Source organism: Panthera onca, chromosome A2 (genome assembly GCF_046562875.1).
Source record: "Panthera onca isolate mPanOnc1 chromosome A2, mPanOnc1 haplotype 2, whole genome shotgun sequence".
NCBI classification, from domain to species: domain Eukaryota; kingdom Metazoa; phylum Chordata; class Mammalia; order Carnivora; family Felidae; genus Panthera; species Panthera onca.
Genome location: NC_138340.1, coordinates 114,032,321 through 114,046,909, shown reverse-complemented (window position 1 = coordinate 114,046,909; position 14,589 = coordinate 114,032,321). Strand labels below are relative to the sequence as shown.

Here is a 14,589-nt window from a genome sequence, read left to right as displayed (position 1 = left end):
GTTTCTATTCCCCCCCTAGCAATTTGTTTTTTATTTCTTAGCAATGGCACTACCCAATGGCAGAGCAAAAATCTATACAGCGTTCCAAGTTCTGTTGGGTTATCCGTGATTTAGTCATTTATTCTGGACGTGAGAGTTAGGAATCCTTGCCCAAAGTGCTGTACACATCAGACATCGAGATACTACAGTATGTTTGTCCTAAAAATTGGAGATAATCTTCACATCATCAGAAACTGCAGTGGGCGGGAACTACAGTTCAAGTTGGAACCAAGTCTTGATTTTAAAGCAGAACATAAGAGTGGAGAAATTCTCTGAACTCAGGCAGGAACATAAGAGATAGCCTCACAATATTAACAGTGCTGTCACTTTCTTTTCTAAGTTGCAGGCCACTGTCGGGGTGTATCATTTGAATGGGTGGTTTGAGAATTGGGGCGGACCACTTTTGTAACCCTGTTGAGAAAAGAGGAAGGAAATGAAATTTTATTTTCTCTTTTATGGCCCAACATCACAGGACACAGCCACAGTCTAGCTCCGTGCTCATCCTTCACCTACAATACAACGAAAGCACAGGGGTCAGACATTTTTTAAATATTTATTTATTTTGGGCAAAGCGCAAGCGGGAGGAGAGGCAGAGAGAGGGGGGACAGAGGACCTGAAGGAGGCTCTGCACTGACGGGCTGACAGCAGCAAGCCTGATGTGGGACTCGAACGCATGAACCGCAAGATCATGACCTGAGCTGAAGTCGGATGCTCAACCGAATGAGCCACCCAGGTACCCCAGGGGTCCAACATTTTTTATGGAGGGAAGCCATATGTCAACTGCAATCCACCTAAACCCTTGTTCTACACAGGCTTCCACTGAAGAGACACATCAGAAGTGTCTTACTCTCATGGATTATAAAGGTGATCACCTGGTTTTATGAAAATCACTTTGGGGAGCACCTATGTGGCTCAGTCAGTTTAGCGTTCGACTCGTGATTTCGGCTCAGGTCATAATCTCAGTTCAAGTCCCGCAGCAGACTCTGTGCTGATAGGGAGGGCCCTGTGTGGAATTCTGTCTCCCTCTCTCTCTCTGCCCCTCCCTTGCTTTCTCTCTACCTCTCTCTCTCAAAATAAATACATTAAAAAAAAATCACTTTGGGAATGCTTTTGATTATACGTGGAATTTCCTCAGTAATTCTATTTTTGAATATAATATATAACTGTCTAAGAAAAAATAAGACAGTTCTTCAGAGTTAAGGGCATGCATTGTTCCCTTTTTACATACAGTATTCTGCCAAGTGCTAGAAAGACAGGTGGCAGACAAGAAGTATCTGATAAATGAAAGACTACATTAAATGATATTCTATCTCTACGATGCCTGAAAACACAAGCTTTAGATTCAACCATAACACAGGCAAAAGTGTATTTGTGATTAAAATACTAAAGCAAAAAAAGGGGAGAGGGCTATTTCCTCATCGCATTAAGTCTACAATGGTGTAAATTTTTGCACTGAGAGTAGGGATTAAGTTTGAACATGCGGTTGGTTCAAGTCAACACAAAATTAATATTTTAATGTAAATAAATATAATTTATCTGGCCAGCAAGTGTTTACCTAATCAAATCACTTGCTGCTATTTGATCTAAAGTAATTGATAACGCTACCCTAAAAAAAATAAGTTTCAAACATTTCAAATATCCTCCTCTATAGAATTCTGTTTAATCGGACACTTTCAGGTCTCATTCTTAGGGTTTTATCTTATTCAGATAATTAAATATCAAATTATATAACTTTTTCTTTTTTTACCAGTATGGAAATTAATATCTTTATGGTCCTTGTGAGTAACACCTGTAAACCATCAGATTAAGACTGATACCTCGTAGAACTTAACGATGTTGGTGACCCAGGCACAGAGACCAGCTGCTGCAAAAGATTTGGTCCGAATCAGGTTTGGATTGAACTCTGGGTCTTTCAAATACTGCTCATTTACTACTTTCAGACAGTTCTCTGGAATGTGCTCTTTGTCATAGTTAATTAACGCTTGCAAAAAATCATCAACCTGTAAAGCAAAAAGACTTATTGCAATGAACCCATTTCGGCTGCAGAGAAAATTCCAAGATCAAAAGTTAAAATCAGCTTTTAGGACTCACATTACAAAGGCAAAATTGGCAAGCTGCATTTATCCTACTGTTTGACTTTTTCAGTCTTTGTAGTAGGAAGTGAGAATTAGCAATGGACACTTTTAAAATCTCTTCTATCCCAGGGTAAAATACACAGGAGGCATTCACATTTTGAAGAAAAGACAGAAAAGAAAAAGAAAAACACATACCCCAAAGCCCCTCTGCCTCACCTTCTCGTGCATTAGCAACATTTTTCCAGCATAAGAAATCCATGTAATTTTCTCCCTCCTACACTTAACTGCTTTCATAATTTTGCAAATGGTTAGCAACCTTCCACGTGCTGCTAGTGTTGACCTAGGTCTGCTACAACCCCAAGCTAACCTCCAACTTGGCAAACAAAAATTCTCTAAGTCTAGAGAACACACAGTAGGTTACACTCGATAAGGATGCAGGTAATTTCCTTCAGTTTGAACAGCTTTTGCTGTCAAATATGACCACGGTACTAAGAACACAAAGTGTCTGGGATTTTCATCTTGCCAGGCTGTCTGATAACCTTTCCCATGAAGACTTTAGCTGCTTTCCAACTTCGGTCTTTAGGCACTCTGCCCCGGGGAGCCAGGAGGACCATCACAGCAGCCGTAACGTTGGTAACGGCGTTCGGTGGGTTGGGAAAGACTTTCAGCTCAGTGAGATTGCCCTGAAGAAAAAGCACACCCACAATGAAGACCAGGGGAGGTCTGGGGAAGAGCCGTTAGCTAATCAAGCTGGTCTGTCCTCTCCGTGTCACACCAGTCTCAGCTTGGCAGTTTTTGCCACCCAGTGATTCCACCTTGGGACCCCAGCAGGTTCACTTTTCCCCGGACACTTTTCTGATACTCCGGAAACAGCACTGGTCTTTTTGGCTTCCAAAAAATTCTCCCTCTGATATACCAGCCCCGCAGAGCCTTGCTCCCTGAGCCCAGGCAATTTGATAAACAAAGTTTTGAAGGTGTTTATGGGTTCTATCCCACCTACATAATACGTCTACATTTTAACCAGGGCCTCCCAGAAACATCAACCCCTTGGTCCAGAACCTCTTGGTTTTGTTTTTTCTGCACAAGAAATCTCTTCCATTATACTATGATGCCTCTCAACTGGGAAGCTACCTGTATAGCTTGAACCTGCTCTCTGGACAACTTCTTAATCTCCTCTGGTCAAAATCTTAATTTACTCCAAAGACAACATTAAGGGTATAACCTACAAGTGTTAAGGCAAATACTTTGGGGCAGGAATTAATATTATGAGTAGTATATATAAAAAAAACAAAGTATTTCCTGTGACATTTCATAAACTACCTCATATACTCTTGCTTACAAAACCCTGATTCAACCTGATTCTTCTCCATTACCGCAAACTGCCTATTTACTTGGGAAATGACTGCAAAGAAGGGAAAGGATGTGAAAATGAAGCAAAACTTAAAATGTGTTAATAGTAACTGAGAGCTACCTAACCTCCTTCATAATTTGCAAATATCTTCATCTTTTTTATAAATACAGTGAGCTTTATATTTAAGTGACATTAATTTATTTTGTCTAAGTGACTGATAATACATTTGAAGATAGAGTTTCAAATATAGAAAAGCACAAAGAAGAAAATACATATGCCAGTGCTGAGAAAAAAAAACATAAAATTCCATTTCTAAGAGATAATAAGTTACTATTATTGCTTATTTTTTCTAATTTCTCAATGCACAAGCATGTTCTTACAAAAAAATCATATTGTATATCCTATTTTGTAATCTGCTTTATTCACTTAATAGATCACGGACATTTTCTCATGTCACTAAATACTATGCAACAATATTTTAATGGCACCAGAGTATTTGAATACATAAAGGTCAATCTTCTATCATGGTATATTTATATTCTTTTAAAGTTTTCAGTTTTATGCTAATACTGTAAGAAATATCCATGTAGATAATAACTTTATGATCATTGTAATCGCTTTCCTCAAAAAAAGAAAAAGAAAACCTTAGAAAAAGCAGGTGAATATTTTTTTGAAAGGCAGTTAAGGTCTGGATCCTCTACTCTTTGAAGTTGAATCTTAAGAATGTCAGGCTTGGTGATCCCCCGGATTCTCCCTGGAGGCCCAGTAGAACCCAGCACAAAACCAGCTGCAGGCTCCTAAAATAAATTGCCCACAATTCTACTTTTCCTCACAATACCCATCTGACTATCACAGATGATTTTCTCTTCGGGGAATTCAAATGCTCAATGAGGTTTTGCTAATAAGGTGAAACCAGGAAAAGTGATGTGAGCCAAAACTAGGTGTCTTTGTTCCTAGTGCATTGCTCTTTTCATGAGGGTGTCTCGTTAATGCCACTTTTTATATCCAGAGGAAATAAAGAATCTTCACTTAGTTCTTAAAGCAACACATAATATGACAACTGGATTTGGGCCAAATCCAGTTGCTAACAATAGAACTGCCTCTTATGAAAGTATAAATCCCATGGTGTTGCAAGTATTCAAAAGGAGACTTGACTGTCAGGCTGTGGCAGGACAGACTCCCGCATGGGAAAGGAAGTCACACTATTAATGATGACCTTGAACATTTGTTCCCACTTCAGTATTTTGTGGGACTCGTTTTCCTTTCTAAAAACTCTTTGGTTGCACAGAATTCACTCTGGGTCCTGTTATTCAAACTCTGAGAACCTTTAAAAACTATTTGGAGGAATCCCGCAAGCCCTGTGATCATCTTTACCCTGTTGAGCGTATTGAGTGCAGCTGTTGCGGCCACCAGTGCAGGCTCAGCCTTGAGTACGTCGACTTCACACTCTCGCTGTTTCTGGGACACTTCAGTCTGAATGGCTGTCACCTAATCAGAGAGGAAAGCACACAAACCCACAAACACAAATCACCACCTGAAATATCACTACTGAAGAATGTAGGCTGACTCAGATGCGCTGTTCAACAGTTCATCTGGTTCTCTTTAGAACAGGCGAGGAACGTGCCCTAAAGATGAATTTCTCTCAGTCTCAGTGTGTGCACAAAGCTTTGTATATGCATGAAATACAGTGACAAATCCCAATGCAAATGTACTCAAGTATCTAACTGCTCCAAGAAGGGCTTTGGCTAATCTAATTAAAAGGTGCTGCTAATAATAAATTCAAGGTAGCGATCCCTTTGCTCTTCAATTTTCTTTTTCTGAGTGTCCTGGATAAGTGGAAATCCAGGCTGGCTCAGTAACACCGACAGAAAATACTCTTGCTAGAAATCTCTAATTTTTGTTTACATTTGCCTAAAAGCTATGTTGGCTAGTCTTTAAGAATAAATGTGAAGCTTTTTCTGTTCAACTGACTAGAAGATATAGTTATTTCTATGTATACTTAACCAAAGATATAATTTTTATAAAGACTAATTACTGGTTTCTCTAAGGACCTGGTAAGAAACTCTGGCTACAATAGCCCATTTCTGTCTGTCAACGACACTGATATCCACACTACCGTTGAAGGTCCAGGGACTCTCTTCATGTGCCCAAGAGGGTGTGGCATCAGTTTCGTGACATGAACACATATGTTATGCATACAGGGAAGCCATGCTGGTAAACTTGAACCAAAATCAAGGGAGAAGCTTTGGAATTTTTATCCTCCTCGCCCTCTTAGGAGACATAACAGAATTTGAATGGGCAGGAAGAGTAAATTTTTGATCCCAAGCAGGAACTGCAGTTTCAAAGCTGTGCCATTGGGCACAGGGATCCAGTCACCATGGGGGATGGCTCTTTCAGCGATGGTGACTAGGGCATTTAACGTGTGAAGAAAAGTGCATTTCTTCAGATGTGTTTGGAATGAACAGGTGTAACTATGCCATAAAATTAAATAGTGCTTACAACAAATTATATTGTCTACTACAGCTTTATTAGCAGTAATTACCATTCTTCTGACTAACCATTATTTTGCTGTATACTGCACCTTTTATGAACATAATTGGTTCAGGGTAGAGATGTGATCTCTTGCCAATACATACACAGCTACTGTAATGTAAATAAGAAAACTCTGCATGCTTATCGAGAACTACTCAAAAACCACAACTGTCAAAACTTCCAGGAATGGCCAATGAAAATTCTAAGAATACATTTTTGGTGTGCTAGACAACACTGTTGCAGAACAAAGGGAGAGCAGAGGTGAGTGAATTAATACCTCAGGGTTATTTACCTTCTATAAGGATACAATCTATAAATGCTGTTTGTTATCATTTATAAGAGCATCATTTAAAATATGTGAACTTGAGAAACTTAATAGAAGACCATGGGGGAAGAGAAGGGGAAAGATAGTTTCAAACAGAGAGGGAGGCAAAACATGATAGACTCTTAAATACAGTGAACAGACTGAGGGTTGATGCGGGGGGCGGGGGAGAGGGGAAAATGGGTGATGGGCATTGAGGAGAGCACTCGTTGGGATGAGAACTCCATGTTGTATGTAAGCAATGAGTCATGGGAATCTACCCCCAAAACCAAGAGCACACTATACATACATACATACGTACATACATACATGTATACACTGTATGTTAGCTAACTTGACAATAAATTATATTTTTTAAAAAAATAATAGCCAAACTTTAGAGAGAGAGCCAAAATGTCCATTCGACTGATAAATGGATAAAGGAGATGTGGTATGTCTATACAGTAGAATATTACTCAGCCATCAAAAAGAATGAAATTTTGCCATTTGCAATGATATGGGTGGAGCTAGAATGTATTACGCTGAGCAAAATAAGTTAATCAGAGAAAGACAAGTATTGTATGATTTCACTCATGTGGAATTTAAGAAATAAAACAGATGAACATATGGGAAGGGGGTGAGGAGAGAGGGGAAAAAAAGCACAAGAGACTCTTCACAATAGACAGCAAACTGAGGGTTGATGGACAGAGGTCAGTGGGAGATGGGTAATAGGTATTAAGGAGGCACTTGAGATGAGCACTGGGTATCCTATGTAAGCGATGAACCACTGAATTCTACTCCTGAAACCAGTATCGCACTGTAGGTTAACCGCCTAAAGTTTAAATAAAAAGTAACAGTAAAAAAATAATAATAATCAAGATAAAATAAAAATGGTCTCCATAATAGAGATTTTTAGTACTAGAAGAGTATATCTTTTTATCTATCTATCTATCTATCTATCTATCTATCTATCTATCTATCTCAAGAGAGAAAGAGAAAGGAGTGGAGAGGCAGAGAGAAAGGGAGAGAAAGAGAATCCCAAGGACTCATAGTGCAGAGATGGATCCCAGTAACCGAAGTTGAGTCAGAGGCTTAACTGACTGACCCACCCACCCAGATGCCCGAAGCACTTTTAAGTGCTATTTCTGTGAGACTGAGAGTTGCTATTCTTCTCCTTCTGACTCCTTTACACTTCATGGAGTATCATTCCTTTGGGTAATTTTTATAATCAGGGCAATCTTGAATATTAATAAAAACCCACGAAAGAAAATGAAAAAAAATGCCCTAGGTTGGTCAGCTGTTTTTTCATTCCCGATACCTTCTGCGCACTTTTGTTTACATGTCACATGCCACAGTCACCATTACCACAGGAACCAACCCCCACGGGGACTGGATCCTGGTGACCAGTGCTACAGTTATGATACTAGAAGTTCCTAACTTACAACTTAAGTTAGAACTTAATTCTTCCTGCACAAGAATTCTAAGGTACATGTACAATAATTTGTGTATTTCAGGTGACACTGGAATAGTGAAAATACTGTGTATCTTAGTGACGTGCAGAGCCTCGAGCCTCACTGTCCAACTGCCTCCACACCATGACTCCTGGGTGGTGCTCAGCAAGGTTCAACTTGGGGAAGGAGGGAAGAGTGACACAGATCATTTGGAATGTGGGCTTTCTCTTGACTACAGTCTGTTAAAGCAGTGTTCGGGAGATACTCCCATTCTTGGGTACACAGAGCTTTTCTGCTATTAGTCAAAAGCTCCTTGCAAATGGTTCATGAAATTTAATGGTGGGTCACATGGAAGAAGTGGAATAGCAATGGCTTAGTAGAAGCTGAAATATGTCCACCCAGAAATTTATATGGCAAAGTCCTAACCCTAGTACCTCAGAATATGATTATATTTTTTTAAATTTTTTAATGTTTATTTATTTTTTAGAGAGAGAGCACAAGTGGGGGAGAGGCAGAGAGAGAAGGGGTCACAGAATCTGAAGCAGGCTCCAGGCTCTGAGCTGTCAGCACACAGTCTGACGCGGGGCTCGAACCCACAAACTGTGAGATCATGACCTGAGCCAAAGTCGGCCACTTGACTGACTGAGCCACCCAGGCACCCCTAGAATATGACTGTATTTGCAGACATGCCCTTTAAAGAGGTGATTAAGCTAAAAATGAGCCCATTAGGGTGGGCCCTAGGTCAGTTTAACTGGTGTCCTTATAAAAGGAGGAAATCTGAACAGGCACAAGAGATACCAGGGATGTGTACACAGAGGAAAGACCAAGTGAAGACAGTGAGAACGCGGCCATGTGCAAGCCAAGGGGAGAAACCAAGCTTGTCAATATCTTGATCTTGAATATCCAGCCTCCAGAACTGTGAGAAAATAAACTTCTGTAGGTTAAGCCATGCAGTCTATGATATTTTTTTCTAGAAGTCCTAGCAATCTAATAAACTGCTCTTATTTGCCTTCAGAGTATGAGAAATCCCAGACAGTCCTTCAAAACCCAGCTATACCCACATTTAGAATAGAAACACACAAAATCTGAAGACCATTCAAAATCAAGGAGGATGATAACTTTTGAGGAGATTATATTAGCCCTGTGATTTAGAAGGTACTTTAACTCATGAGGGTTACACTCAACAAAGAAAGCAATATGAAAGAGATCAGACAATTTGGAACCTTAGAATTGGGAACTGGTAAACCAAACAGAGACGGAAGAAGTAATTTTCATAGGCTTCATGGCGCTGGGGTTACTTGAAGTCACCGCTGGTTATGTCAGCAGTTTGGATGGCTCTTGATGATTTTATGAATCTCAAGGAACAATTTTAACCTGCTGCTCTACAAGGACTATCAAGGCACACAGAAAGGCAGTCAGTATTTGCTTAGTTATATTAAATATGGCAATGTACTTTTTAATAACTTCTCATGGGTCAAGACTTGAAATCCCAATTTTATAGGATCACAGTGCCCATATGCACCCATTTAATAACTATGTAGAACCTAGCACACTGCTGAACAAAATGTGAGCTCACAGCACATGCTCCAATTGATGAGTTCCTTGAATCTCTATACATGGTTTAGTTACAAATAATTCTCCTTCCGTGAGCAGCCAGTTTAAAACAGTCCCTTCTAACATCACCTCGATTTGATTTTTATCTTAGCCCTCATCACTAACCCCAAATCCCTTGTCACTTGTCTGCTCCCAGTCTTTTCCATTATAATGTAAGCTACCTGAGGGTGCCTTGTACGTCATCTATGCTCAAGAGCCTAGAACTGTGCCAGGCAAAAATAGTTGCTCAGTTAGTATTTGTTATTGAGAATTAAGTAAAGTAACCATCAGGGGTAAAATGAAAATATGTTTATTTCTTGGTATGGATTAGATATAGAAATAGTGTCTTTTTCATGTTTGAAGAACTTCATAAAACAACCAGTCAGAAGAGTTCTCATTTGCTAAAGCATTTTTTCCCTCTTTGTAAGGATGATTTTGCCTTAGGAATTCACATACAAAATGTGAAAATACCTCTGGAGTGTTTTATGGATCTCTAAAAGGTATCTCGAGAGATAGATTATAATCTGACAAGTACTAGCACGTCACTTATTTGCGCAATGCTTGAAAAATATCCCTTGGGTGGAAATGGTTTATGATAATCACATCATATGGGATAGCTAATTGCTTAACATAATATAGTACAATTTTAAGGACATCCTCTGCTTCTCTGAAACTCAATGGAAACACTTATTAACAAATTAGGAATTATATGCCCATTGGCCATGCCAAATGTAGCATACAACTTTAAAAACAAGTATTAAAAAAAAACTATTCAGCATTCTGATTTTCAGTGTACATCTCAACTCTTTAGTTGTGTAAGCTACCAGTAAACATGCTCAATACCTATTAGAAAATAGGGGGGGAAAGCCCAACTCAATTGTCTATGAATGAATGGCAATACCACTAGAAGAACTCAAGTATTTCTGGCATCATAAAACACTAGGATAATAACATAAAAGCTACTGACTCAAAAGCTATAAGCATGTTTATAATTTACCTTTTTTTTATCAACTAATCCCTGATTATAATCTTTTGTCCCAAATGAGAGAATTTATCTCAAACAAACATATTCAATTTCTAAACAAATAAGATATACAAAAATACCTTCCATTTGTGGCCCAAGGTCTGGCAAAAGAAGAGGACAAAGAAGTTGTATTTATTTCAGAATTGCCAGAAACCCAGGTACAAAAGAAAGCAGAATCTGTATAATCTTAAGAGTAATTGTTTGCAACAGTAAAATGTAATATAAAATGCCAGGTTCTCAATCGAATCAAAAAGAAGAAATTTAGCTTAGGATTTAATAATAAACTCAAGTTGTATTATTAAAAGGAAAAATTTGAAAAACCATCTTGCAAAGTGATGGAATTGGGCTTTGTTAACAATTGAGTTGTTCAATTTGCCTAAAAACTGAAAACCTTTAGAAACCTCAGAGGTGACTTCATGACCTTTACTGTATTACAAATAGGCCTGATGTTCAAGATCCACATCCATTATATGCTTGAATGAGCTCAGTATTTATTGTTCTTTCATATCATTAAAAGAGCTAAAAGGGTGGGAAAATGCATAATGTAAAGAAAGGTCAAGTGGTAATCATGGTGTGAAATGCTGTTACATGTGTAACTATAATAATTCTTTAGATTTTATGCTCCCTGGAGAGGAAGTTGTTCAAAATTGTTCACCTACAAAGGTTTATTTTGTGCTAAATATAGCTCAGCACTCTAAATGGTGGAATTAGCCTGACCTTTCGCTCCTCAGCGTCGGCAATGGCCTTTTCCCGGCTCACTTTCTCCGTCTGGAGCCCGATCTTTGCGATCAGAGCTTCGGCATCACGATTTCTCAGTTGCAGCTCAGCTTCTTGAGAGGCAAGTCTGGCTTTCAGATCTCCCACCTGAAGGAAAAGTCACTATGTCCAAGTAACTTGCGTTGGGAACGACAAATATCAGATACAGCTTATTTTTTTAAATGAGTTCACAGATCCCTATCAGCCTGCATCTTTTATCTCTTCCTCCCCTGTTCTGACTTTAGTCCCATGTGCAAAAACACAGCCCCGCTTCCCCCCCACAGAGGAACAAACAGCACAGTGTTTTCTGATTCCTTTCTGAAAAATGTAATTTATGTCAGCACCAGCTAGAAATTTACCTTCTCCCCTCAGTCTGTGCAGTCAGGGAAACATCAACAGCTGTGCCCACCTGCGTACGTGTCACTCAAGCACCTATCACTCATGCCCCCAGCTTTTCTGGTCCTGTAAAGGCAGGCCACAGGCTCAAGGCAGCAGAGGCCACAGGAAGACTTGCTTGGTGGCAAGCTGGAGGAACCATGGTTTGCGCTCTCCAAGGGAACACCATGAAAGGCTCAGAGAAGTTGAGACATCGGTACTCCCTGGCCGTTATGAGTTACTATCAGTTTCATTGAATCCGTTACTCACTTTGATGGAAATGCCTACAGACAGGTCTATTCTCTAGGAAATGGTCCTCTTAGTTTCTTCCACCTCATACAACATTCAACTTAACACCTACTACAGAAAGGCAAACCACAAGGGCCTTGTGGGCATCAGAAGGGGTGGGGTCAAAGAGCAGTGAGTGTCCTAGATGGGGACTGCTGCTCCTGGCCTCACTCAACTCTTGAGGAACTCAAGTCTTTCTGAGGCATCAACAAATTTATCTTCTCTAAAGAATGATTCTGCCCTCGTAATTGGGATTTCATGAGGTTGACAAGGTACCACTAGGTTCCTAAGTCTGAGAATCACGTAAAGCAAAGCAGAAGTCAAGTGCTGGGAAACAAACATGACTCGGCTCTTGGAGACACATGGAAGCAGTTTTAAATATCATGAGCATTAGCTTAATTCCATTTTTTTCCCGGAAGTAGGTTACTATGTTTACAAAAATCAAAGAAGCAGAGAATAATTATAACCACTTACTTTGACTCAGTTGCTACAGGCACTCCAGGGGGTTCATCCTGTGGAACAACATCTCACTAATATATCCAAGGACTCTTCAAACCTCTGCTCAAATGGCACAATTACTACTATTACTGTTACCTTTACTGGTTATTATAGTTTAAGCTAAGATGGATTTTTTAGCCTCTCTGTGAACTCAGGGTAATAATGCACAGTGACATTTGCTTGTCTTTTCTTTTTAGCCATGGGAAACTAGTCGCATGTTAGGTTACAATCCAAAGAATCATCTAAGAGACTAGGAGGAAACTGTTATTTCAAGCCCTGATTTCCGTTTCTGAGGAAGCTGTTAGGTCTGAAGAGTCTAGTGACTCAAGCCCTGGGAGCGAGGCCTCGCCGTGAAGACAGGTCACTAAGCTATCTGTGATGATCTAAGCTGACATCTAGAGAGGGGATATGCGGTTCTAATGGGAATTTATGGCTTTACTCCAATGAATACACAGTGCTGAGGTTTAGACACATATTTCAAATGGCACGGATATTCACCTCTGTGGAATTAACTTCAGGCAGATCTTTACAGAACACAAGTTTCAACATGAAGACATTCTGCTCCACACACGGCCTTATCTTACATGGTAGGGCTTTCCAAATGCCCACCTAAGAAAGTACGCTTTTCTATAATAAATAGGCTTTTATTTTTTTTAATTTTTTTTTTCAACGTTTATTTTATTTTTTGGGACAGAGAGAGACAGAGCATGAACGGGGGAGGGACAGAGAGAGAGGGAGACACAGAATCGGAAACAGGCTCCAGGCTCTGAGCCATCAGCCCAGAGCCTGACGCGGGGCTCGAACTCACGGACCGTGAGATCGTGACCTGGCTGAAGTCGGACGCTTAACCGACTGCGCCACCCAGGCGCCCCTAGGCTTTTAAAACTCTTAGGGAACTATGAAATATTCCAATCAGTCCTCTGATATTATTGAAAGCATTATACGTACAAACACCTACTGAAAAGAAATCATCAGTGTCCTTCAATTAACACTTCATATGTCGTCTTCTTAGACTTTCTGCCTGATGTTTCTAGCCAAGGGGGAATAAGGAGACCCAAGCATCCTTAAACTTGGCAGGCACCATCAATAACCAGTCCCTTTCTTTCTTCCTCTCCCCCAGCCTCTTCTTTTTCCCTATGGCTGAGATGCTGCCACCATGGACGCCACTCTGTTTTTATCCTCTTTGCTCTGTTTTTTGGGAAGGAGACTCTAAGTATGGCAGAGGCCATTTTTTTTCCTTAGCCAAGGGCTGCCCCACCAGTACTGACGGTTTAGTTTAGTCAACGCTAAACGGTTTAGTTTAGTCAACACTAGCATTTCCACAGGTGCGGTTTGGGACATTGCTCAAAGGTACACAGATGCTCTGGGACACACATCTCCTGCACTCATGGTCTCCTAGCTCTATAGGACTCCTAGGAAGGTCTTTACGAAGAGAAAGAGAGGGAACTGGAAAGGTAGTGAGAAAGAAGAAGGAAAGAGAAAGAAGGCAAAGAGTAAAAGAGTAAGGTAACATGTACACAAAAAGAGTAAAAACATTTTTTGAAGGAAAAGGGAAAGATGCACAAATACAGGTATATCCTTTGGCGGGCTTCCCAACAACTATTCTTACATCACCACATCCTGGAAACTGGCCTGGAAACCTTCTCAGTTGGTTTCTCTTTCCCAGTCGTGGTCCATCTACTCACTATGTACAGATCAACGCTTCACCGAGAGCCGTTCCTGGTTTACAAGATGAAGGGCACAGAGGCAAGAGACGCTCTGGCCTATGGACACGTGAAGGGTGTGGCCGGACAGGCCTTCAGAGTGAGAGGTGCCACTGCAGGCTTCTCCAACTGGCTTGTGGCTTATTTCTAGCCTGGACATAAACAGGCCATTCAGCACACGTGGGGCGAAAACTGGCCCAATCTCCTGAGAAGCATATGAGTCCGTCCAAGATGACAATACTCTGAAGAAGTCTACTGGAATTCTTGGTCTTGAAGGGACCACCATGGAGAATTTTCCCCTCACCAACTCCAGAGCCCAAGTGGCTCAGAGAAAGCTGGGCCAGTTTCCAAAGTCTCCACAATTTCTCATTCTAATTCTTTTCTCCCCCAGTCACCGAGAGGCAGCACAGGGAGCTTTAAAATCTCAATACCTGAACTTGAGAGTAATACAGATCTGGGTTCCAACTCCAGCCTCACAGGTTCTGTGGCTGGTTCTGTCTCATCTATGAAATTAGAGTAGCAACACCTACTTCATATACTTGTTTACTTTTCAACAAGGAGATGAGAGGACAGATGGAAAGACCCACACATGGTTAACATGTG

General features: G+C 40.4%; 1 protein-coding gene across 1 annotated transcript in view; it reads right to left on the bottom strand.

The window, feature by feature from the left end:
* DNAH11 (dynein axonemal heavy chain 11) overlaps positions 1–14,589 on the bottom strand; it is a 359,440-nt gene that overhangs the window by 106,602 nt on the left and 238,249 nt on the right. The window contains exons 57-60 of the mRNA XM_060632677.3: positions 11,084–11,230; positions 4,840–4,953; positions 2,654–2,797; positions 1,857–2,039 (exon numbers count right to left, since the gene is read on the bottom strand). Coding sequence (XP_060488660.3) covers positions 1,857–2,039; positions 2,654–2,797; positions 4,840–4,953; positions 11,084–11,230 — 588 coding nt within the window. The remainder of the gene's footprint in view (positions 1–1,856; positions 2,040–2,653; positions 2,798–4,839; positions 4,954–11,083; positions 11,231–14,589) is intronic.